Here is a 26,909-nt window from a genome sequence, read left to right on the forward strand (position 1 = left end):
AAAAAAGTTTATTTGAGGCTAATATGAAGCTTCAGCCGTCCTAATGAGTCAAATCAAGTTGATATATTTCAAAGTTAGTTTTTTTACATGCCAAAATCTCTTTTTGTTATGATCTTTACATTGCAGCTGAACAGGAAAACATCAGTTGACGGATATTCACGGCTGAAGCATCAAATTATCTGCAGATGGTGTTTTGCTCATGTGGGAATTTTGGGTCTCTTTAAATTAAATTAAAGAGTATGGTTTAGACCTGCTCTATGTGTAAAGTGCCTTGAGATGACTTTTGTTGGTTTGTAGTTTGGTGCTATATAAATAACAAATAAGGAGCTATCTATGCACTAATTAAATCAATCAATCAATCTTTTTTTTTTTTAATTAATGACTGGCTCATATATAATTTAAATGAGTTTTACTTGAGCATATATACATAAAGTACATGTGAATCACCAGGTGATGTCATTGTGTCATTAAGTCGCATAAATGACATCACCACTCTGGTCTGCCTCTCTGCTATTCAACCTACTGAGAGGCTGAAATTTACAAATTCAATCTGAGCTGGGGAAGATTTTCAGAATAACATTTTGGGGGATTTCACCAAGTTTAGTGTTGAAAGTCAGTTTAAAGTGGTTGTAATGGTTTCTCCCACAATAAGATGCTAAGCAGTTTAATATGAGTTTAATATTACCATAATACTTCTGCAGGCATATAACTGCATATAAACATCTAAATATTGAGTTTATTGTGATAACCATTTTTCTGCTTTAACTGTGATGTCATAGTGACTCATTTTCTACTGTACCGTTCGTCCTCTTTGGTCTAAAAGATGCTTTAATCCAGCAGTCGCAACAATCATTAATCACAGCATAATACTTGCCTGAAGTCCATTCATGATCAGAACTGTGATCACATAATTAGCCACGGAAAGTGTGAAGGCCAGGCAGCTTTATTTATATAGCGCATTTCATAACCAGGGGCAACTCAATGTGCTTTACATAAAAATAAACATAACAGCCTTTTCTAAAATTGACTGTTTGTATGCATTGTGTTAAAACAGTAGAAATCAAATGTTCATATAAAAATAGACAGATTACATTCAGTTAATCTTCAAAGAATATGATTATTTCCATTCTAAAATCAAGTGTCCCCACTAAAAAACAAACTTTAAATAACAAAATCGTGCAAAAACTAAATTTCTTAAATTAAATATCTAAATACACACATTTTACCATTACTAATATTTAACACCTGTTGAAGTGAAGCAAATCCTGAAACATAAAAACAATCATTTAGCAGTAAGAATTGGGAAAAAAAGAACATAAAAACATACAATTAAAAACAAGAAAAAACAATAATAATAAAAACAAAAACAAAGAGAGAAAAATAAAATAAAAACTAGAATAAAATAGAGCATAAAATATGAGTTTGCCGAGTAAAACAATGATTTGTATTAAAGTCATTGAAAGCCATCAAATAATAGCAACTAATCAAATACTCAATACAATTACTTTTTCATAAATAAATTTAAAAAAGCAATTTTGGCTTACAGTGGTTTATATCTACAATGCAGTGACACACATTAAACAAAATACAATGTTAAAATTGTACTTTTTTGTCTCTTTATGGACAAAAACACATTTCAAGCATACATACCATGACAAGCAGGTGTTTTCATCTGATGTATTATTGTGGAGCTACAGATAGATGGATTGGAGGATAATGCAGCTACAAAGAAACACCACAAGGGGGCAGTGTAACTTCAGACAATAGTCATGGACGCTGTGTGTTTTAGTTTTTAGTCACAGTATTATATATACTGTAGTGTTCTTTACATAAAACAGGTAAACAAAAGGAAACTTCAGCTGGAGTCTGGAGCCTGTATACTCTTCTTCCAGGATGCATTAGATGCATTCTGGGTAATGCAGTAGTGTCAATAGGGTTAGAAACGAATTGTGTGCCCAGTTCTACAATTTAATGGAATATTTAGATACAACAATCTTGCTAAATAAACACCAACTGATATCAGGTTTTTTCTTCTTGTTTAACTAGATTATCTCAGTTTGAATGTTGGGGTATAATTTGCCCTCTGTTACATAAAGCAGCCGTGCATCACAAAAAGATGTTTACAGTTACCTTTCAGTCTGTCCTGGCTCACTTCCCTGCAAACTCAAAACAATGTGCAGAACACTTCCTGCAAATACTGGCAACCTGCTGGCGCCTGCGAACGTCTCCTGCTGATTTTTCAATAATCTGCTCCAACGTGATTTTAACAGTGAAATGTTAACAGTATTTTATGTCTGTTGTTTGCTTTTGATCTTTTACAACATAGGTTTGCTTCCTCCAGTAAGATTCCAGCAGTATTTCTGCTATAGGTGAGCTTCAGAGTCACAGGGTCGGGTTTTGGGTCTTGGCTGATTTCTTCTACTCAAAGTCAACTGGGGTCAGATAAACAATACGTCACCTGGAGTATCACATCTAATTAGTGCGTCTGCAGGGATGTTCAGGTGTGATTAATGACCTATTGTCAAGTCAGTCTACCTTAAAGCATTTGGGACACAATGGTGAGTTCTTTAAAAAGAAACATTGCCTGGCAATGGCTCAGTGTGATATATTCACAATGTTTTACAGTATATTATACTTTTATTATATTCCAAAAGAGGAAATACAGAGGACATCTGCGGAACATAAAGCGACATTGATGAAGTTCAAGCCAGAAGCAGCTTATTGAGAAGTTGCTTTAGCAAACAGTTAACCCCTAAATGGGTTATGTGCATTGATGTGAACACAAAATTGTGTTTCAAGAATGAAGAAACAACAAGTAAGCATCCACATATAGTGTTGTGCTTCATCTCGTGTTTACGGGGAAAACAAACAGACTAATACTGTCAAGAGTGTAATAAACAAATATCAATAGCAGTAAATTGTTTGCACATAAAGTTTAAGACATTCATATACCATCTAGCAGAGAGCTTCGACTTGTCTTTTATAGGGCACGATACCAGATAAGATGTCACAGTAAACCAGCTGGCTCACTTTGTGACACAAACAGATAAAGCATTGTGTCCTATGGTGAAATGAAAATGGTTGATGGGTGAACAAGCTAGAGGCAGACAGAAAAATGAAAGAAGAAAAAAAAAAGATGAAACAAACACACATGGTTTGATGCCTGAGAAGGGAATAAGTAGCCACTTCCTCTTGGACAGGAACCGGCAGGCTTTGTAGGAAGTGTGGTATAATTAAAAAAACATCAGCCTATAAATACCAGTGTAGTGAGAGAGAGTCTACCACTGGCCTTGACCACGGTTTTATTTGTTTTTTTGTAATTATAACAAGGTGTCACGATATATTTAATGATACAAAGTGCATATAATGTTTAAAGCTATTTAAGCTATTTTTGACCACATTAGGGAAGCAGAAACAAAAGCTGCAAACACAAGATTTACACCAAAGATTGTAAAGAAGAAGTATTTACGTAGCATCAGTCACTATAAAGTCACTCAGTCAGTGTTGGTTTGTGGACGGACCTTTAGAAGCCTCAAGTTTGATTATTTGACCGTTGCCATCTTTAATTTTTGTTGCAACCAAAAGCAACCGTATGGGGCTGATCCTAGCACTAGCTGCTAGCATGGTTAGCACGGTGAATTTACAGGTATACTGTGATAATGCTCATGTTAATTTTCGCTATTAAAAAAAGAGGCTTAAAACCATTACAACAAAATGTACTTACCGCAAACAAACTCTGACTCCTTATGGCGCTTTTCCACTACACAGTTCCAGCACGCCTCGCCTCGACTCGCCTCGGTTCTTTTTGCGTTTTTGCGTTTGCGACGTCGACACACTGCTGGCCGCTGATTGGTCAGAAGAGTTGTCGCTGGAAGAGTCATGAGCCGTCCCACACAAGAATCAAACCCGGCATTTTTAAATACCGGCAGCAGCGTTACAACCATAGTTACAGCTATACGGTGTTACCATAGTTACAGCCATACTGCTCTCTTCTCTTGCCTTGTGTGACAGAAAGCCTCATACAGCAGCAAGTACACCACTGCCTCCATGTCCTCCATTGTTTATGTGTTTTGTGTCGCGTATAAAACGAAGTCACGGCAGTTTCGCGGAGCTGGGCTATGACGACCCCGCCCACGTTGAGTAGGTACTTTTTTGTAATGGAAAAGGTCGTTCCTGGAACCGTACCGAGTCGAGGCGAGCCGAGGCGAGGCGAGGCGAGTCGTGCTGGAACTGTGTAGTGGAAAAGCGCCATTAGAGGGTTTTCTACATGGCTCTATTATTAGAGCTCTAATAAAACATCCAGGTGAACAAGATTTTCTTCTTCTTCTTCTTCTTCTTCTTCTTCTTCTTCTTCTTCTTCTTCTTCTTCTTCTTCTTCTTCTTCTTCTTCTTCCATTTCATTCTGTTTCATTCTAAACCTGTTTCCATTTTAACTTGTTTGTTGATCCCTACCTCTAACAGACCTTTAATGATCCACTCCCTGCCCAATTCTATTACCCTGCTCTTGAGTCTTTCTCTCTACACTGAACTTGTTACAGCCTATAAATGCATGTTCAATATTTTCAGACAACTTGCAGACAACTCTAACATTTATCTGATACTGCCTTTTTAAGGTAGCCTAACAAGATTTTTTTAGGTGACCAAAGTGTTAGAATAAACTTTCATTGACTCAATATCTATGACTGTATATCTGGGGTAAGTAATTATAAAGACATAATGTTACGTACATAGTTACGTTATGTAATTAGTGTTGTCATAGTGCTGGCGACTTGTCAATCACAACCTAGCCACGCCCCAAAAGCATACCCTGCTTTATTGTCTATTTTTCTTTAAATGGGACCATAATTTGCAAAAATGAACATTATGCTGTATTGAAAAATACTTGAGTAGTGATTGAGACCGTACTCTTGTTAGGAAAATGTTAACTGAGGTAATAAATCAAGTGAGAATTTGGACCACTTTCTTGTAGACGTCAGTGGAGTCGCCCCCTGCTGGCCATTACAAGGATTGCAGGGTTAAGGTACTTCCGCATTGGCTTCACTTTTCAGGCAGGGAGCCACCCGCTTCATGTATTAATACACTCATGTATTATCATCTTATAAAACTGATATGGCAAACTTGTTAACTTGCCTTCCAGACAGGCAGACAGATGGACACAGATTGTTTAATTGTGTATTGATTCATCATTGTTATAGCTTTAATTGTCAATCCTGGGATTGTGGAAGACATGCAATGATATGATAATGATGAAGTCTTTTGTTGTCCAGTATGAGGTCCGATACTGAATTTTTGTGTGTGTGTGTGTGTGTGTGTGTGTGTGTGTGTATATGTGTGTGTGTGTGTGTGTGTGTGTGTGTGTGTGTGTGTGTGTGTGTGTGTGTGTGTGTGTGTGTGTGTGTGTGTGTGTGTGTGTGTGTGTGTGAGCACTATGTATTCTTCATGACAGTAGTCTGTTCATACAGTCATATTCTGTTGACTCCTCCCATTTGGAGACCCACATTTGACCCTGGCGTAAGGCTCTGGTGTGTTTGTGGGTGTGTTAGTCAGGAAATGGGACAAGGTGAAGGTGAGGGCACTTCATTCTGTCTGTGTGTGTGTGTGTGTGTATGTGTGTGTGTGTGTGTGTGTGTGTGTGTGTGTGTGTGTGTGTGTGTGTGTGTGTGTGTGTGTGTGTGTGTGTGTGTGTGTGTGTGTGTGTGTGTGTGTGTGTGTATTATCCCTGATCTACAGTGTCTAACTCCACCTCCTCACATAAAGGGTCTCTCCATGTCAGGGTCCTGTTCTTTACAGTGACACTTATTGTTGTTAAATCAGAATCTAGAGGTCAAAGGTCACAACACACGCCCATAAACAAACTTTGGATTTATTACTGGATGAATCAAAGCATATTCAAGCTCTTTTAAATGTCTAAAGATAAACTACACATGTGCACAATGTGTCCCATTTTGACCCAAAATAAATCATGTCATCATATCATGTTGGCGATTATCACGACAATCTTTCAGCCAGCGCACATGTGGTTGTGTGCAAATCCACTGTATCACATGGAAGACGTAAATTAAGCTCAGGCAGCCACCTTTGACTGTGATAACAATGTCAGGATTACAATGTAACTTTTATCTGCAAAGGTACAGGAGACAAAATGATCTGTCTTTGCAAGCTTAGCGCTCTTACAATGCAAAATCCTTTGTTGAGACCCATCAGCATTGTGGCTCTGCCCTGTTGTTGTAAGCCCAAATATCTCCTTTGCTGACTGCTGCTTCCCTCTCTCACATCGCTTAAACCTGGGTATGGAGCCAGATTTTTGGAGCCTTGGTAATAATCCAAAGAAGTGTGAGCAGCTGTGTTTGGACAGACAGGATTCCTCTGAGCCCTTGGGTGCAGTAAAGTAACACAGGATAGTACTGTAAAAGACATCCCATCAGAGAGCGTCAAACGAAGCGTGAGGAAAACCGGAAAGTGACTCCGGGAGGAATTGTATTTGAAAATGTGTTTGTTTTAACCTGTTGGAGCATCACTATGGGAAGCATTCGGGTGACCGTACACTGTAAAAAGCCCTTCACCGGTACTTTTCATCCTACCTCAATGAATAACCCTAACCCAGTCCAAGTGTCCACAGTGCTGTATGCTAACAGCGACTGTAAGTGTAAATATCTCAGAGGTGAGAAATTAAGAACCTGATGTAGTTTTCAAGCAAGATGAAGAGATATTTTCACAAGCTGTGTGCTAAAAATGGCAGTTTTGTGTATATTGGGATGAGAGTGTACAAAGTAAAGTAGATGAATATGAGATTTTTGACACCTGAAACACACGTAAATGTGTCGATGATATGATAAAGCCTCAAGTTATTATGAAAAAATATTCACATAATTAATTCATTTTCAGATAAAAGAACCACTTCCAAAGCTTGGGAAGTGCTTAATTGTGTCATTCAAGAGCACTTGGTGTACCATGCTGATCCTGAAGAGATGAAAACTGCTTCAAAAAGGGATGACGAACAAAACAGGTGGGGAAAAAGGGACATGGGTGAAAAGCGCAGGCTGATGGAAGAAAACAAGGACAGATGAAAGATGAGCGGCAAAGTGCAAAAAATTACACAAGGGGGAGACAACAAAAGAAAGGAAACAATGAGAGAGCGATGAGAGAGTGGAGGCAGAGGTGGAGTTATGAACGAGAAGGGAGAGAAGATTAAAGAGGAGAGTGATGAGGGAAAGCAAAAAGAGAGACAGATAGGAGAGAAAATGAGAGAGATGATGAGAGACAGGAAAAAAGGAGGAGGAATGGGAAACTGTTGACTAGCAGAAAGAGTGTCTATCTTTCTGGTTATATCGCTCATTTCTGATCTTTAAGAAACAAACCTTTCATTTCCCCCTCTCCTTATACCATGAAGTCATGCATATATATATATATTTATATACAAAGGTTACTCGTATGACTCCATTAAATGGTATTCGTGACCCTGACTATTTCTCGCCACCTTTCTTCGAACTGTGCAATTACGTCTGTCATAACAGCTGTCTCGGCCAGGCAGAGGTGATGCAGGGTCTGTAAAGATACATAAACACATGCTGTAGGAGCAGAGGGAGAATGAAAGGAGAGTGAGGAGAAAATCAGTGACCAAGCAGGGAATAGTTGATAAAATAATGGGATGAAGGATTCAATATAAGACAGTATTTTTGATGGCTTAGTTTACTCCATTCAAAGCCCAATTAATGATTAACCTTTGTGTCGTCCTCCTGGGTCAAATTGACCCCGTTTGTTTTGACTGTTCCTTCTTTCCTCCCTTCCTTCCTTCCTCCCTCCTTTCCTTCCTTCTTCCTCCCTCCATTCCTATTCCTTCCTCCCTCCTTTCCTTCCTCCATCCTTTCCTACCTTCTTCCTCCCTTACTTCCTCCTTTCCTTCCTTCTTCCTCCCTTCCATCCTTCCTTCCTTCTTCCTGTCCTTCCTTCTTCCTCCCTTCCTTCCTTCTTCCTCACTTACTTCCTCCTTTCCTTCCTTCTTCCTTCCTCCATTCCTTCCTCCCTCCTTTCCTTCCTTCCTTCCCTCTTTCCTCCCTCCCTCCTTTCCTTCCTTCTTCCTCCCTTCCTTTCTCCTTTCATTCCTTCTTCCTCCTCTCCTTCCTTATTCCTCCCTTCCTTTCTCCTTTCCTTCCTTCTTTCTCCCATCCTCCCTTCCTTCCTTGACTCGAGGACAATAGGAGGGTTAGAGACAAATCCTTTATATCACATTACAGTGTCAGTTTTCCTTCAATATTCAACCTTTTTTCAGTCCATTTAAAATTGTTCATTCCAAGAAATTCAGTTTTGTCGTCGGAAATGTGCCAAAAATGTTGACAGTTAAAATGTAAAATGCTGGTCAATATTGCTACAAAATCTGTGAAATTGCACACTTGGTGGAATATGACATTAGTTAGATCAAGACAGCTAGAAAAATGTGAAAATTCCTTATTGATGTCTTATTTCTTATTTAGATTATTCTCCAAATCCTCATATCAGAACACTGCAGTTCATGAAACCATTGTCATATCTTGGAACAGGAAACATAAGGTGTTAAAATACAGACTAGTCCATGTAGAACATACCATAGCAGCAGGAAACCAGTACAGTATGGTCCCAGTTCTGTCCCAGTGCACATTATATACAGGACATACTGTCTAAAATGGGCCTCTTTCAGAAGAAGGACAAAGCTGCATCAAAACCCAGCCAAGACTGGGAATGTGTTTTTCTCCTTGTGGATTTTCATTCAAAGCAAACCAGAGCATCAGTTATTGTTTTATTATTCTGCTGCAGATGCATTTTTTTGAACAGTGTGTGTCAAATGTTTTAAGCCAAGAAGGCAATGTAAGATGAAACAGATGTGGCTTTGCAGTTTGCATCTGCGAATCACAGTTATAAAAAAAAAAAAATGCATGCTGTAGTACTGCAGCTGAAATGTGTTGTGTTGCTTATCAGTACAGTCACACAACTCTTTTCCACAGTAGCATAGCTGCATTATAGATTTGTTCCAACCTTCAGGGAAACCATTCAACACAGAGGCAGTTTCTGTTATTTCTGTTGAAATGTTTAAAGCTTGTCAGTTTTACTGGATATTGGATTCAGTGGAAAGTAACAGAGAAGACTTTGTGACACTTGCTCACCAACAAACATTTTATAAAGCATTTTGAATATGAAATAAACATTGCCTTGTCATTCACATTAGGACATCGTTCCACCGAGACTCTAGTTTTCTTATTTCCTAATGGTACGACTGCACACTGTGACTTGGCTTGTGGCATATGTTGCCTTTAACGTGAACTCATGAGGTCATATTTCAACATGAGGACACTATGTTCATGTGGTTGAAATGATATGGTCTTTGTGGCTAAGTGGCTCTGCAGATGACATGTGTAGGTAGCCATAATCTTAATAGCCTTGTTCCTTTTTCAGAAATGGTCATTTAATATATTTTGTGTTTTTTTTCACTCATTTAAACTCCATGGGCATACTTCATACCTTTTAAACTTACAATGCAAAATAGCAATGAGCTGAGAAAAGTGTTAATGAGGAGCAGTGACGCAGCAACATAATGGGAAGAATTAGCTATGATGAAAGCTATGACATTGATATATTGACGCTGATAGAAGGTGTGGTAAAGAGAGAAGGATGTGCAGAGAGCGAGAGAGGAAGGGATAGGACAGGGACAGGAAGAGGTGCGGAGGGGAATGTGTTGGGGCTAGACAGACGGGAGGAAATGACCATACGTACAGCCTTGTTTCTGTGTTCCCATAGGAAGACTCATTATGGTGTTGGCGAGACAAACACAATAGTTTAATAGAAGACTTTATGCTCATATGAGCTCTCTAATTATTCCACCACTTGCTCTGCTTGCTCCGCTTGGTACCAGCAGTGGTTTCCTCTGCAGGCACGACATCCTTCAGAGGAACTGTTCGCAGCAGCTTGCATGTATTCGAACCAAGTGTTCCCCGGTGTTGAGAAGCATACAGTGATTGACTCAGGCACTAAATATGAATCAGAGTTATCTACTAGTCAAACAGATCTTTATCTCCTTATCAATCCTTTTATGCCATATGGATGTTGCTCTGAGCTCTTTGACAAACATGCAAAAGACGAGGTTAAAAAGGGAAGAGGCGATTAGAGGAGAAGGAAATTGAAAGACAGAGAAAAGGGAGATGGTGTGCTCTCACTGTGTGGCCTCATTGTGGCTCATATGTTTCCTGTTTCCTCTTGACAAAAGAAAGCACAAAGTATAACGGGGTCAAGTATTCTTGGATGGTAAGGTACAGGATGGTAAGATTTGAAGCCCCTCTGTGTGAACTTTTTATGTGATTATATATTACATTACATTTATATGGTGGAAGCTTTTTTATAAAAAATAACTTTATAATAGATGCAGTCAACCTCCAGCGGGGAGTTCATTCTATCACTTTGGATCAGGACAGAGCCTCAGTTTGGGTTACCTGCTTTGAAGTCACACTGCTGGAGGTCAAGGAAGTTTATCTGTAATTATATCATATTTCAATCACATCATACTGATGTCATAAACTTTTGCATGTACATGGTCTGTACTTGTATAGTACCCTGTCTAGCCTTCCGATCACTTAAAGCGCTTTGCAGAAGAAGCTGCTCATCAGAAGGATCTAATCATTCACATATCTTCCAGTAATTGGGAGCAATTTGAGGTTCAGTATCTTTCCTAAGGACACTTTGACATGTGGATTGGAAGAGCTGGGAATTGAACCGCCAATCTTCCAATTAATGGACAACCCAGTCTAGCTCCTGAGCCACAGTCGCCCATGTAGAGAAATAGGACTATCCTGAAGAAAACTGATCTGTGTAGCTTTTTCAGTTGTCTTAGACTAGCACAGTGTTTTTAACACCACCAATACCACAATGGGGGCACCAAACATGATGGTCGCCACAACACATTGTGTACATGTTTATTTATATATCCCATATATACACTTTTAAATTTAAAAGTTGGTTACATTTATTTGTTTAATTTCTAATCCTGAAGACTTTCATTATATTGAACCTCATTTTAGTTATTTTTTTACTCACTGGTGACACCAACTAACAAGACCAAGAGGAAGAGTTGCAATGCATGCCAACTGTATACGCTCATTCTCCTGGAAGCCAGAATGATTAGTTCCACATATAACATAGACAAGGGCATTAAATACATTAAAGGTAGTTTCTATCAAAATGCCAAATTTTGTGGTTCCATTAAACAGTCAGATACATATTTTTATAAGAGTTAAATAAGAATTAGGCTGCAGTTTTGTAGGTTTAGGCAGAAGTGCAGCTACCCTGCTGCTAAAACAGGGTTTGTGGTTTTCCTCAAATGCGAATGTGAAGTGACTCGCTCAGAAACCCTACATGAAAAATAAAAAGTTTCTCAGAGAGATACTGGGTGCTGTAAAGCTGTCAGTAAACTGCAGACATGCAGTGTACATGCAAAGCCATTTCTTGTCCTCTGATAGGCTACTGTCCTGCAGTGATGTCACCAGGGCTTGAGTATAAAAAGGGTGACGGGCTCAGCTGCTTCAAAAGGGCAAGTGTGGATGAGGGCTGAAAGAGTGTGTTTATACATGAGCGTGTAAGGGAAAGAGAGCGAGACAGAGACTGTGTGTGTGTTTGTGTTTGTGTGTGTGGGTGTGTGTGTATGTGTGTCAGCAAAAGAGGAAGAGAGACCAAAAGCTGCTGACAAACATATTATAATGATACTTTGTATTGTGGAGTTCAAAGCTTTTGGATTAACAAATCACTGGATTGTACAGAACAGGAGAGAGCCTGCAGGTAGGAACACTAACAGCAATTTAAAGTTTGATTTACATTAGAGCAACGTATGCTTTACACATGCACTGTGTTCTCTGTGTGTGCACAGTGCATGCATATATATATATATATATATATATATATATAAAACAACATGTACTCACAGTGATACCATGGCTATTTTAAGAGTCATTTTTACACAAGTGTGAGCTGGTTCTCCCTCGCATTAGCATTTACAGAGTTTTAGTGTTAAATGTCACCTCTGTAGCAATTTAAAAATCAACAAGTTTAATATTTCATAACATTTTTAGACCACAAATCTCAAGATAATTTGAAGCCTGTTAGGATTTTGAATGTGTAAAAATGTGTAAACTCATTAATTGTACATACATTAGAGCTCTTAAATCTCAATATGTAAAAAGGATCATTCTCATTAATTTTCCTTAATTCTAACAGCTTCCAAATGCAAAACACCACTGACCACACATGAATTAACAGAAAGAAGTCTGGAAATGATTCATGAGGGTGTTTCTCAGATTCATTTAATCCAAACTAGCTTTCATCTTCATCATATATAGCTTATTTTAACCAGACAGTGTAATGTTTTATAGCTGAGTTATTATGCAGGCAAAGTGCACAAAGACATCTCTCATCCCTCACACCTTTGTCAATGCTCACCAGTTTATTCCACTAAAACCTGCAAAAGCTGTGTGCTCCATGTGCACGTGTATTTTTGTGTTTGCACGTGCACTTGTGCATGTGTGTTTGTGCTCGTGTACATAGTATTGTGTGCATTTTTGTGTATTTAAGTGCTCAGTATTATTACCAGCACCAAGCTCTGCCTAAATATTGGGATATTTATGTCTCTGTAAATCTTTTGTGTTTGATTTTTGGCCTCCAGATAGATGGTAAAGTTTCTTTTTGGTGTGTGTAACTGTTTAAACAGCTCAGGCTGGGAGGGGAGCGGGGCCTCTTTTGCAAGCGGTCGCCTAGATTATTGATCTGGTCAATGGGGGCAGCGAACGGTCAAAAGACGCCGTTATAGGGTCGTCAATATATGTCTGCAGGGTCAGGTTTAATGAAGAAAGCAACAAGTGCATTGAAATGAATATTTTACCAATGTGAATAATTTCTTTGGTTATATAAAATATAGTCTAGTATCGGATTGTGTGCAACGCATTGTCATCTGTCGGGGGCTGACTGTGTTATGCTTCATTCATATAACTGAAACACTCTTCTAAGCATCAGTAATGAAAGATTGATTTTTAAAATGAGTCTGCAATTAACTTTCCAGCAGATCCATCTTGTGCCCCACACTTTGACACCTTTGTATTATCTAAAATTTAGATCATTTAGATTCTAAATGTACGAGTGCTGAGGTAGGGACATTTAAGAGAGATGACAAACTTGCTGCTTTGGCTGCAGACAGTATAATTGGCAACATACTAACAGTTGTATTAATAGTGCTGCGCTACCGTAATGTAATAACACTGTATGGCTTTGTTCAATTAGGTCAGCAATTCAGCACATTTGTGAAATGATTGTCATTAAAAAAACAGTCTTGTCATGGTCCAACCCAGCTATTTGAAATGCATCCCAAAATGTAACACTTTGCTCATTGACCACGGGAGATCTGGGTAAACACTTGTGAATCAATGCACCTCTTTACAGCTGGCATATAATTCTGTTGTGAGTATTTGGACTGTGTTGGAATAAAGCCAACACACATATAAAATCCAAGTGTACATGCACACAGAAGATCCAGTTAACCAAACAACCTCTGGATGTAGTCTGAAGTGTGTTAAAAACATGAACTTACATGTTAAATACACCTCCACCTATGAAACACACACAAACAGTAGTTGCTGGTGAACAACTCATTGCAGTACCATCCCCCGACTGTCAGAATAGTATACAGGGGACGCCAGGTGTCTGCTGTCAATTAGGCTACAACCATAAAAGAGCCTTTATGCACAGCATTTTATTTAATCTACTGAGTAACTACTTCACTAGCAAGAAGTGATGCTGAGCGATCCACAGCCTCAGGCGTAAACAAATCAACAATCAAGTTGTCCTTATGTAGTTCCCTATGCAGTTAGCCATAATGGCTGCTACAGCTACAGGCGGCTTCAAAACAAAATGTTGAAATAATTAACGTAAAATTCATACTCATTTGGGAAGATGTAGTGAGCCCAATCATTGCTATTTTGTGCAATAAGTGTCTTTTTGTGGCGTCACTGGAATCTCTGTAAAAAGGTGTAGAGAGAACAAAATTAGCATGACACATAGAGCCACAGCCTTTAACCTCACCTACCTAACTTTAACCTATCATGCATGAATAGAAGTACAATGAGATAAAATACATTTACCTTTCTATGCATGCATACTGTGCAGCATGAATATGAAAAAATCAAATAATCAACAATGTATCATAAGTTCATTTCACAGAATGATGCCAGTCCAGGCAGGAAAGTCACTTTGTGCTGCAACACTTACACCTAGCATATGTATGCTTCTCTCACAGCAATGGATGTCCAATGTACCCATAGAATAAGTTACAATAAGGCAGTCTATTTAAATGGACGTATGCTGCTTGGTCTTGCTCTGCTAATGCTTCTGCTCCTCTGAATTTCACAAGCACCATTTTTTCCCAACACTCAAGCTCAGCATATGTGGGGAGAGTTTAGGTCAGAAGCCAAATAGGAACACAAAGTTCACCATGAATTGACTGAAAAAGTGAAGTAGGTAACAACATATAAGCTCATGATAACACCAAGTCACATCTAATTTACTCTATGAAAGAAAATCTTTCCTTTTCAACTTTTAAAAGACACTTTTTAAACTCTCAAAATACCGGCCCAATTATGATGCAATTCACTATGATCTTTGGCAGATAGTCTTACTGTAACTTTGTAAATGTTCTAACTCTATTCATATCTATTTGCTTTTTCAATGTTTTGCAAAGCTTAAATTTCATCTTAGAGACACACTCATCTAAGTGATGGGTGTGGAGTACACTCAAGTACACTTTGTGTGGGACCACCCTTCCTCACTTACTGCTATAGGCACTTGATTATATTAGTGCCTATGCCTGAGGCTATTTGTTAAGAGTGTATTCTCAGATTGTAGAAAAGGATTTGGGGGGGTTGGGGGAGGGGGATTTAATTTAAATCACATGTTTTCATTAAATTGGACAGTAGAATAATATGCAAACAGGCACTGTCTCTACAAAGCAACATGTCCCAAGCAGATATGTGTGAGGACTCATTAAAGACTAGAAACAGGTTAAGTCTGATCACAGTTAAAGAGTCAGAGCCCGAACTGGACTCGACACTTTTCTCATCACAATGTGTGTAACCTCACCTCACCTCAGCACAGCCGATACTGCAAACTACCAATTGCAAAAATGCATTACAAACAAATGAGCAAACACACCTTTTTTTTTATGTGTCAGTACTTTTTGTTTGTCTTTAATTTATTCTGAACAAAGCTGTGTTGCTCTGTGTGTTCTGACTGTAGATCATGGAATATATGAGTACTGTGTCTGCACTGCAAAACCAGTCACAACACAGCAACTCCAGCCAGGTCACTGGGAGACCTACGGAGTACAGTGATGCTGAGGTCGTGCTGCTGGGGGTTTTAATGGCCATTCTCGTTATGGCCATAGTTTTTGGTAAGTTAGGAAACTGCTATTTTCGATTTATTGATGGATACTTATTTAACAACTGGTTTTGTCTCTTTTAGCTAAATGACACCTGTAGTCCATCTTCATTCATCTTATCTCCAGGTAACATATTGGTGATTACAGCCATCCTGCGGTTCCAACGGCTTCAGACAGTCACCAACCTCTTCATTGCCTCCCTGGCTGTTGCTGACCTCATCATGGGCGTAGCTGTGGTCCCCTTTGGCTCCAGCTACATCCTGCTAGGAGCGTGGCAATTTGGAAACTTCATGTGCGAGTTCTGGACAGCAACTGACGTGCTGTGTGTGACGGCCAGTATTGAAACACTGTGTGTGATTGCTCTGGACCGTTACCTCGCCATCACCTCGCCGCTCCGTTACCCAACTCTGCTCACGAGGTATGACCGCTCTGGCTTCTGCTCTTGTTGTTGTGTAATTTGAAGTAGAATATTTATTTATGTTTTGAAACTTTTACAATATTCTTCACCTGTGGGTACTCTCTTGTCTCCTGATGCTGACCAGGGGTCGGGCCATTGCGGCAATCCTAGTGGTTTGGATAGTGGCTTCCCTCATCTCTTTCCTGCCCATCCACCTGAAGTTGTGGGTGGCTAGCGATGAAAAGGCTGCCCGGTGCTTGAAAGACAAGTACTGCTGCGATTTTAACACCAATGTACCATACGCGGTGTCGTCCTCAATCGTGTCATTCTACCTGCCACTGGTGGTGATGATTTTCCTGTACACCCGGGTGTTCCAGGAGGCCCAGAAACAGCTGGAGAAGATCAGAGGGAGGGAGAGACACTTCTATAACTTGCATGACACTGCACAGCTGGCCGATGATAGCCCTGCAATGAATAAACTCAGGGCAGGAACTAAGATGGGAGAACAAACGGGAGAGGACAGACTAAACATGCAGAAAATAGGAGGTATACACACTGGAAAGGAGGACAGCAAGCAAAATGAAGGAGAGAACAAAGCAAGGACAGAAAAACACTCAGCCACAAAACGTCTTAAGTTCTGCCTTAAGGAGCACAAGGCTGTGAAAACTCTGGGGATCATCATGGGAACCTTCACGCTGTGCTGGCTGCCCTTCTTCATCCTCAACATCCTCATGGCCTTCGTCCAGTTGAATCACATTCAACTGGTCTTCAGACTCCTAAACTGGCTAGGATACTCCAACTCAGCTTTCAACCCGCTCATTTATTGCCGCAGCCCCGACTTCAGGCATGCTTTTCAGGAGATACTCTGTTTCAGGGGCAGGAGGGGAAACAGGGGAGGGAGGAGAGGATGGGGTTGGTTCAGAGAGAAGAATAGTTACTCGAAGCCCTCCAATCGGACAATAGGAAACACAGATCTGAGTTGTGTTAGAGGATTGGATGTTCAGCTGAGATCAGGGTGGAAGGGCAGTTTGGAGAGCTCTATTCGAGACAGCTCATTGACTCTGGATCCTGCAACACCTTGCTCTGAGCATGTTTTAGAGGTAGCTCCGGGTTCTCTGACAAACTGGCAGACTAACAGTTCTGCTAATGGGAGCCATAAGGAAAATCTGGCTTCTATTGCTTGACCAATTCAAATATTGTACTTTACATTATGTGTACAAAGCCGTGCAGTAAACAGCACTTTGATGAAGCTTGTAATGTTTATTCGTGGTTGGAGAATTACTCAACCTTTTGCTCTTTTATGAGGCTGTAACTTGTTGCATTGTTAGATAATATTCCGTTATGTGTTCTTAATGTCACTGGGTGTACTTGCAATTACTGTTCCTCTTTGCTGCTGCAGTATTGATAATTCCTGTTTTTGTTATGTAGATCACAACTACCAAGGCAGCTACACAAGTGAAACTTTAAAAGAGGTCTGTCTTATACCTCAAAATGCATTTTCAAGGCAAAAGGTAAAAAAGAGGCCAATTAGTTGATAGTTACATTGCTGGTCCATCAGTCTAGATGTATGCAAAATGTGTAGTATCAAAAATCCTAAAAGTGCACTAGAAAAGTGAAATCTAACTTTATGAGCTTCAACAGACTGGTGCTTACAACATGGCTAGTGTATTAGAAAATTGTTTATTTTGTCAACCACGCTGTTAATGCCAAATGGATTACAGATAGATGATTTTATAATGGACTGCATATAAATGAAATGCTACTGAAATAAAGGACAAATAGGATGTTCTGCAGTAAAGAAATGAGATGATTATACTGGATAATGAAATGCCAACAAAAGTAATAAAATATGCATTCTCAGAGATGTTCCTTTACTGGCAGCAGTCGAATGGGAAAAATCAAAAAGTAGCTATTGCTTAGAAATCCAAAGAAATGAGCTTTGACAGGAAGGTTGCTGGTTTAAATTCCTGCACACTGTAAAAGGGAACCATGTAGTCCATTGTAGCAGTATCTACTGTACTGTAGGGTTAGGGTTAGGGTCTACTATACACAGTATCTACCCACAGTAGGTATTATAACAGTTGTGAATGTGTTGCAGTGTATTGCTTAAAAAGAGCTTGCTCTTTAAAAAGATTGGGTAATTGGAACAATAAAGATCAAAACCCCTTTGCAACCCTAATTGGCCAGTTTGGATGATTTAAATTCACATGAGTAAAGGTTGTTCTGCATTTTCTTAAAGCCTATCTTTAAATTTGAATACAGCTTCAAATATTCAAACAATTGAACAAACAAAAAACACTTGAATAAATTAAAAGTTTAACAGCTAATTTGCTTCTACATGCAAGCTCAGGACTGTGTGGATGTGGCTGATCCAACTTTCATCAGATTGTTATTTAAATGTTGCAATTTAATGTTGATGTTAAATTATTGTAAACTCTGATTGTTGCACGGATGTAAGTGATAATCTTTTTTTTCTAACTGAGCCACACCTGATAAAAATCAGTGAATAGTTATGTTTATATTCACTGTTACTCTTTGTGTGTACATTGTGTCTATCCTTAAGATCTAACAAATATGTTACCAGTTCCTTCCTCATTTTTCAATTTAAAAATGTTTAATTACTACATCGTTTACATCCATGTTTAGTAGCCTTCAGTCTGCTTCTTCTCTGCCTATTTTGGCTCACTGCTGCGTTTCTCAGCACATTTCAGCCACTTGTAAATCAGTGTGAGTGTGTAAAACGATCGGTGGAACTCGAGTGCAAGCAAGGCAAACAAAATGGGAACACAATCATGAAAAAATGGCACCATAATTCTACTAAAGGTCCAAAACTCCTCAAGGAACCTTTAACAAGAAAAAACTGTCATGCGATATAAACAAAACTGTTATAACTTTGGAGGAAAACACTGAGTTGTTGCAGCATCTCATCAGAAGCTGATTAACCCTCCTGTCGTCCTCCCGGGTCAAATTGACTCCATCTCTTTTGACTGTTCCTTCCTTCCTTCCTTCCTTCCTTCCTTCCTTCCTTCCTTCCTTCCTTCCTTCCTTCCTTCCTTCCTTCTCTCCTTACTTCCTTCCTTTTTTCCTCCCTCCCTCCTTACTCATTTCCTTCCTTCCTTCCTTCCTTACTCCCTCTTTCTTTAATTTTTCTTTCATTCTTCCCCTCCTTCCCTCTTTCTTTGCTCCCTCCTCCTTCCATACTTCTTTCCTCACTTCCTTCCTTCCTTCCTTCCTTCCTTCCTTCCTTCCTCCCTTCCTTCCTTCCTTCCTTCCTTCCTCTTTTCCTCCCTCCCTCCTTACTCCTTTCCTTCCTTCCTTCCTTCCTTCCTTCCTTCTTTCCTTCCTCCTGTCCTTCTTTGACCTGAGGACAACAGGAGGATTAAGAAAAAAGAGGACCTCAGGGCCTTTTGAGATTAATTTTAATGAACATTTAAATAGATTAGATAGACGTATCCCTCAGCAAGACAAACACAATCTATGGCTAAGCTGCCACTTATCTTGTCAGCGGCCGCAATACCGAATCCTATAAAGTAGAAAAAGCACTGCTGCCATATGATGTGCAGCATCAGGATCAGATTTACTGCTAACAACCTCACCTCCCTGCAAAAAGTGAAAAGCCAAACATCCAGACAAAACCTCCGTGAAGCAGAGATAAAAAGGTTATAATTCGTTTGGCTTGCGGCTAAATGTCTGATTGGAATTAGAGTTTTGTCATTTGAGACTCACTTAGAAAAATCATTATCAACAGTCTGGCTGTTTTCATTCCGTCCTGATAAACCTCATCGCAGGTCCAAAATCATTTACTGGTGTGTATTTGGATCTCAGATAAACATCTGAAATCCAAACTTGTGACTCTCATGACTTCTCTTTTTCTGCCTGTGTCTGCTCTCTTTCATCACATATTTGCTGGAACTGTTTTTCTTTTTTCCTCCCTCTCCAAACATCACCACCTACCCACGCCTTGCTTTGATCACGTCTGTTTTAGCTCTGTTGTAGTAAGAACAGAGCTGGGGAGATCATTTTCACGCAGTCGGGTCTGTTTCCATAATATTAAGAGTTACACTCACTGTAAAAACACAGCAGTCAGATTACAGACATTTGAAGTGCTTTTTATTACTTAGAAATGGTGTTGAAGGGAAAGTGTGTTTAGATTAGTTTTCATATCATTATTTTCCAAATCCAAAGCAACAATGATAGAGCATCCCACACGTACAGTAGACTGCACAGAAGTGACGTGGACAATTAACATTTTAAAAAATAACCTTCCCAGCATTGCTATTACACGCATTAGTCAATTGTGTTAAAAATGTAACTTGCACAAGTAATTGAGGGTCAATAATTAAAGATTGTGTACTGTATATATGATCTGTATGTTTTGTGTACATGTAATGTGATTTCTATGTGGCTATTTGTGCATTTTCAAGCTTGAAATATTAGTGTAATATGTACAGTATGGGACATGGATTAACATTGGGAAAATATTTGTAGTGTTGTTGTCTGTTTCACTGTTCTAGATGAGTAATGTTTACTACATTGGGATGATTCAAATTCAATAGCTGGCATAAAGAAAAAAAGTATAACTGAGTTCAAAATGCATTTTAACAAATGCCGGCACAAATCGCGCTGTTCCATGTGTTACATGTAATTTATCTGAAAAAAGAACAAAAATGTTGAAACTTGTTTAAATGTACATTTTCCTCTTTATCGCTTCTGTTAATACATGTGGACATTGGATTACAGTGTTTAAGCAGCACTGAAACACGTTTACACTGATTTTATATTACATGTGTGTGTCTGTGTCTGAATACAAATCTGTAACTTTGTGTGTTTCGGAAGTCAAGCGTTCACCCAGAGGACAGGACTGCATTTTCTACCTCCGTCAGAGTCACATGAATGTCATCTCATCTCTGTAAATATTTATTCATAAGCTGTTGTATTTGTGAGTAAAAGGAAGAAGTCTAAAATTGTATCAGGGTTTAAGTTTGTTGTAGCTACTGTACGTATTTGTGTGTGTGTGTGTGGTTGGGTGGGTGTGTGTGTGTGTGTGTGTGGTTGGGTGTGTGTGTGTGGTTGGGTGGAGGTGTGTGTGTGTGTGTGTGTGTGTGTGTGTGTGTGTGTGTGTGTGTGTGTGTGTGTGTGTGTGTGTGTGTGTGGTTGGGTGGAGGTGTGTGTGTGTGTGTGTGTGTGTGTGTGTGTGTGTGTCGAGGTGTGTGTGTCGAGGTGTGTGTGTGTGACAAAAAGAGATAACGATTAGAAAAAGAGGAAGGTGGGTTTAACAAATCAACAGAAAAATAAGGTTAAAATGATTTTAATATTATCTTAAAAACCTGAGTTAAAACATCCATATTGGGTTATCTGGTTTAATTAGCCAACGTCTGACTTCTGATAGTAAAATGATGCACTCTTCAGCATTACATTTCCAATACATCCAAGTATTTTGATGCCCTTTACAGAAATAATCCATGTCCATTTTACACAGCCAACAACAGCATTACAAAGTTTTCATCTTTGCATTGGCAGCTCCTGACTATGCATAATGGAGATTTTGGCTCATTTCTTAAGTGCAGTAGCCAGTTGGCTAAAAAAATCAGGCTGACAGAGTAGAAGAGCTGCATGCTTTTAACCAAGCAGAGCATTCGTCAATAAAAATCTAATTCACAAAGACAGCCACAGTTTCTCATATAAGGCATATGAGACATTTCTGTAACATTGGCAATTTAGGAAAAACGTGAGCACCAAAAGGCTCTTTGTCGACAAATAAAATGAGAATTGGAAAATTGATTCTCATCGTGCTGCACTTTGAACCTTTTTTAACTGAGCCAATGTGACAGAAGCGTATTGTTCTTACTCAGCCGTCCAGTTATTCATGAAGACTCGGCTTGCCTGTTTGCATTCAAGCTAAAGCTTTCTCTCTCTCTCTCTCTCTCTCTCTCTCTCTGTCTCTCTCTCTCTCTCTCTCTCTCTCTCTGTCTCTCTCTCTCTCTCTCTCTCTCTCTCTCTCTCTGTCTCTCTCTCTCACTCTCTCTCTCTCTCTCTCTCTGTCTTTCTCTCTCTCTCTCTCTCTCTCACTCTCTCTCTCTCTCTCTCTGAGTGTGTGTGTGTGTGTGTGTGTGTGTGTGTGTGTGTGTGTGTGTGTGTGTGTGTGTGTGTGTGTGTGTGTGTGTGCGTGTGTATTGAGGCAATATAGCTGATTGTATTTCCCCTGCAGCAGCTGATACTGTAGCTGCTGTGACCGGGTGCACCTGTTACTGTTCCTCATGCGTTACTGTTAACCCTAACCCCCCCCCACACACACACACACCACACACACGCACACACACACACACACACACACACACACAAAGCCCACACTGTGTATGTACAGTGTGTGTATGTGTGAATGTGATATGTTTCCATAGGACAAGTTTCCAATTTAGGTATGTTAAGGTTGATGTACTTAACATGCATGCCTTTGGGTTGTGTGCTCTCTGTTGTATCTATAAATGTATAACATAATGTATTAATAGTGTTAAAAAATGCAATCGATTGTCCTCCGAGTGATTTCCAGTTGTGTGGATTGTGTCTATTATAAACAGAATATACCTCAGTTAACTGAACCTAGAGACTCATTTAACACACAAGCAGAAAATCATTGTTACTGATCTTTTCTGGTTGAAAGTTTCAAATCTGTTGCGCCTGTAACTTTTCATCTAATTATGCAAATTCAAATGTGTGCTCAATGTTTCTGCAAAACACCAGAAACAACACCAGTCACATTGGGCTCTGGAGACAATTACATGAAAAAAAAATTCCCTTCAAATGGTTTCATTTTGCAAAATAGTTTATTCTTAATGGTGAGCATTTCATTTAAGGGAACATTGCTTTTGATAACACATTTTTACCATATTGAGGACTTTAATTCAATTTTGATGGTAATGTCCTAATGTTTTACTGGTCTTTTATAAGATTGATAAGGCAGATTTAAACACTTAAAGTTACAAAACAGTTATAAAACAGTCTTATAATGCCTTGGATGCCTCTATATGACCTACATAAGCAAATGAGACCATCAGTGAGAAGATGGGCTATTTTATTCTAAATGTCTGCTACCAAGTCAGTCAAGTATTCAAGCAAGCTAAAGAGTGACTGAAGAGAGGGAGTGACAGTGTGGCAAGAACAAATGAGTGAATCTGAGAAATAAAAGGTTATGTCTTCATTGTTTCTCAGCAGTTACGTTCCAAAGCACAAATAAACCCGCTCACACCTCCGCACAATCCTGAGCGAAGGTGCCACATTGCTGGATTTGGTTTGAATGCAGCTTTACGTGTAACGTCAGTGTATGAACGGGGCTAAAATATAGTTAACCTTGCTTTACCATCGTCATATTACAATTATAAACTCACATAGCCACAAATAGAACAAATGATGTTAAAAATAAATAGTGTCTTTCTGTCACATTATCCAAAAACATATGCATACACTAGCAAAGCTCTGTACGACACAAGGTGGTGAAGCTCATAGGAAATGAGTTATCAATGCGAGAAAACACTACTGCTTTTGTCCACAGGGGCCTCTAAAATCAACACAGGTTCATTATAGTAACATACATTTACATACTTTTAACCTTCAGCCTAATTTAAAACATAAGACCTCTAGAGGCATGCTTTAAATGTGCTTCATCCTATGAGCCACTTGACTTCCCTGTCAAACATTTGTCTGGGCGGGTTTGTGTTTTATCCTATTACAAGGTGTTAACTGGCATTATGGGGCTGACAACGGACTACCACATGCATCCTGTGTGATCATTCTCTCACACACTCACACCCACATTCTCATGCTCAATAACAATCACACACACGCTCACACACAACCACATACACACACAACCCTGTTGACAGGCAGATGCAGTTTAATCTCTGTGGATCAATACAAAGAGCCTCTGGACTCAGGCCTTTGTACACAGGGCTGGAGGTGTGCCTTTAGGCAACATACATACACTCACTTCTTCTATCTCTTGAATACATATTCGTCGCTGTGAAAATGCAGAATCTGCAAATGCATATAATTACATACGCTTGAATGCACACGTTCTCACTTGTGTGATATGTGCAAAAACATGCAAGTACACTTTACTACACACACGTGCACACACACTGGCTATGCAGAATATACATGCATGGATAAGCAATGTCCTGAGAGTGTGCGTGTGTGTGTGTGTGTGTGTGTGTTGCAGAGAGAGAGAGATGTGCCAAGTGAATCTTATGATCACAGAGAGTTTATAGACGGTGAGCTTGTGTTGCTGCCTGAACTGAAGCCAACCCAGCATCTCCTGCCAAAAAGCAGGAAAGACAGTGAGAACAGACAGATATTCTGTCTCTGTGTGTGTCCGTCTGTCGGTGGGACATAAGTATAATTCTCTGAAAGTGTTTGTGAAACCCAAAAGCTGTGCTGCATATCTATAGGTGTGGTATTATGACGTGTGGCCTTGCAGCACCAGAACACAGTGATCCTTCTCTAAACGTGACTGTCTTTAATGGGAGGGTCCCAGACCAGTTCAGTTTGGTACTTTTCAGTCACATCGAGACGCAGATAAAAGGGAACATACAGGTTGAACAGAATGTACATTGTCAGCTCATCTCACGATCAAACATAGCACTAGAGTTTCTATTAAATATAGCAAGGTGTGAACATTTCTTAGGCGGCTTTCTTCTCATTTCCTCTTTCTTAGTGAATAAAATGCAGAGTCGCCTGTGTGCATCTGGGTGTGTGTGTTGGTGTGACTGCTGCTCTACAGTGCACTGCTGTGTGCTCCGAGACATTACATAATGTTTGTGTCTCCTTTGGTGCTCAAGTGGAAGCATCTGAGAGTGACTTGACACAAGAGCCCTCCCTGAACTGAGGGAATAAACTGAAAGAGAGCAAGATAGAAAGAGCAAAAGAAAGATGTAAACAGACATACAGAGTGTACAAACTTAATGATTTAACCCCTGGTCAAAATGGATTTACACGTTTTCCTACAGTAGATGTGTTTTTATCTGAGTGTCATGAGGTTCTGTGAAATCTCTGACACTTAAACTCCACAGTTAGTAATCACCATATTTAGCAAAAATGTAATAGTTTTTCACATCTGTTGTGACCTGAGAAAATGAATTAAAATAACATAATGTGTATACCATTACTACAGAGAAAAGAATTGCAATAGACACACACAGACTCAAACATAGATTATATATTATTATACGTTTTCATAATCTACAGGCATAGACAACAGGTAATGAAGGCTGGGGTGAGCTACGCCTTCATGAAAATGTCTGCCATTGATGTCTCTCTCTCTCCAAATACGGTATGCTACTGTTTTGCCAGGATGTCTAATTTATAGTACTGATTATTTATTCAACAGAGTCACAGCAGTTCTTGAAATAGTCACAAAATGTTTATCTATAAGATTTGTGCACATTAAAAAATAATACTTGAAACTAAAATATTCTTCCAACTGAAATACATTAGTTTAAAAGTCATGCTGAACGTAATGGGAAAATGGGAAAATGGGAAATACTGCTTCTCCACCCAGTGGATGGCAATCCCAAACTACATGCAGAATCTAAGAAAATAAACAAGGCAGTATTATAGCTTGCAGTGATTTTCCATTGAACATGACATGTGCTGCTGGTCAAATTTCTGTATTATACTTAATTAACGAAACTGATAATAAATAATAAAATAACCTGCTGTAGACTGTAGAGTAAAATATACAAATATAATATATATAACTTCACTGAATACAGAAAAACAGGGAGATGCAGTGTTGATGCAGAGGTGGCCATAGAGATAATGCCTTTGATATGGCATCATATTATATGTTAACTTTATCAGGTGTATATAAAAGCTCTTCAGAAGCCCTGTCAGGCACTCTGAGAATAATCAAGGACACATACTGTAGGTCCCTGGCTCATTTATGTGAAGCACCCGGTGATAACGCTTCCCTTGTTACAGCTTATCCTTTCATGCTCATGGCCATGAGTGAGAAAAATGAAGACTGTAAATCGAATCATAAGAGGACAAAAATATTGATTCCTGGAAAACACTCAACATCCAGCAACAGTTTCAGATTATAACTTTAGTAGTTCCTCCTTTCGACCCATGAGAACCAACAATTACAACTAAATAACAACACACATTATAGTTATAGGAACAAACGCAACACAGTATCCAACCATAACATAACTCAACCTTATAGAAATCAGTTCTGGTAGCTTTGATCTATAAATAACACCTCTGTATCATCATGTGACTGCACAAAGGGGCTAAGGAGGTAAATGAGATGTGTGGTTTTGGATAATGATCTTAACCCCTGGAGTTGTGGTTTTTGTGGAAGTGATGAAGCATAACACTTTTTTTAAAAACCAAAGAAGACTTGAATCATTGAATTAAGGGGGGGGCCCTCTTTGGGGTGGTGGTATTTGGGGCCTCGGTGGTATTTGGGGCCTTGGTGGTATTTGGGGATTTGAGAGTCAAACACTCCTCAGCTCTGGGTGTTGAGCCTCCCTCTGTATAACTTTACATGACAGATCCATATGTTACTGAGGCAAATAGATGACCTTAACTGCATGCACTAGATCTGTGAGGACAATTTGAAACTAAACCTCGTCAACACGTCGGAGCATCTGGACCATATATTTCAGATTTTGGAGTTGTTTTCATTTCGTAACAGTGTACAGAGAGACCTCAGAGGGCCCGAAAGATGATTATTTAAGAATTCTATTTTGGGACTTCAAATGTGTAAGAGCCACCTTATTTGGTCACGTAGAGTTAAGTAGTAAGTGACTGTTTTGTTACTTTGGAATTTGCGTCGGTCATACAGACATGACAGAAACTCAAGAAACAAAACATGCTAATACTATAAACTGTATTAATGTTACTGTATTTTTATAGAATTTTGTATCTTTCTCTTAATTTAAACTCAAACAGCAGCTCTATAAAAGCTATTATGAAGTGAATATTTGTATCAATTATAATATAATAATACAGAATACAGAAAAACAGGAAGATGCAGTGTTGATGCAGAGGTGGCCATAGAGATACTGCTTTTGATATGGC

At 39.2% G+C, this 26,909-nt stretch overlaps 1 protein-coding gene across 1 annotated transcript; it reads left to right on the forward strand.

Moving 5' to 3' along the window:
- Nucleotides 1–11,576: 11,576 nt before the first annotated feature.
- On the forward strand, nt 11,577–17,824 carry LOC133994485 (beta-2 adrenergic receptor-like). The gene is made up of 4 exons (XM_062433746.1): nt 11,577–11,796; nt 15,295–15,448; nt 15,563–15,854; nt 15,979–17,824. The coding sequence occupies exons 2-4, from the start codon at nt 15,298–15,300 to the stop codon at nt 17,015–17,017; spliced, it is 1,482 nt and encodes a 493-aa protein (XP_062289730.1). The 5' UTR covers nt 11,577–11,796; nt 15,295–15,297; the 3' UTR covers nt 17,018–17,824.
- The last annotated feature ends 9,085 nt before the right edge of the window (nt 17,825–26,909 follow it).

Source organism: Scomber scombrus, chromosome 14, assembly GCF_963691925.1.
Source record: "Scomber scombrus chromosome 14, fScoSco1.1, whole genome shotgun sequence".
NCBI lineage: Eukaryota > Metazoa > Chordata > Actinopteri > Scombriformes > Scombridae > Scomber > Scomber scombrus.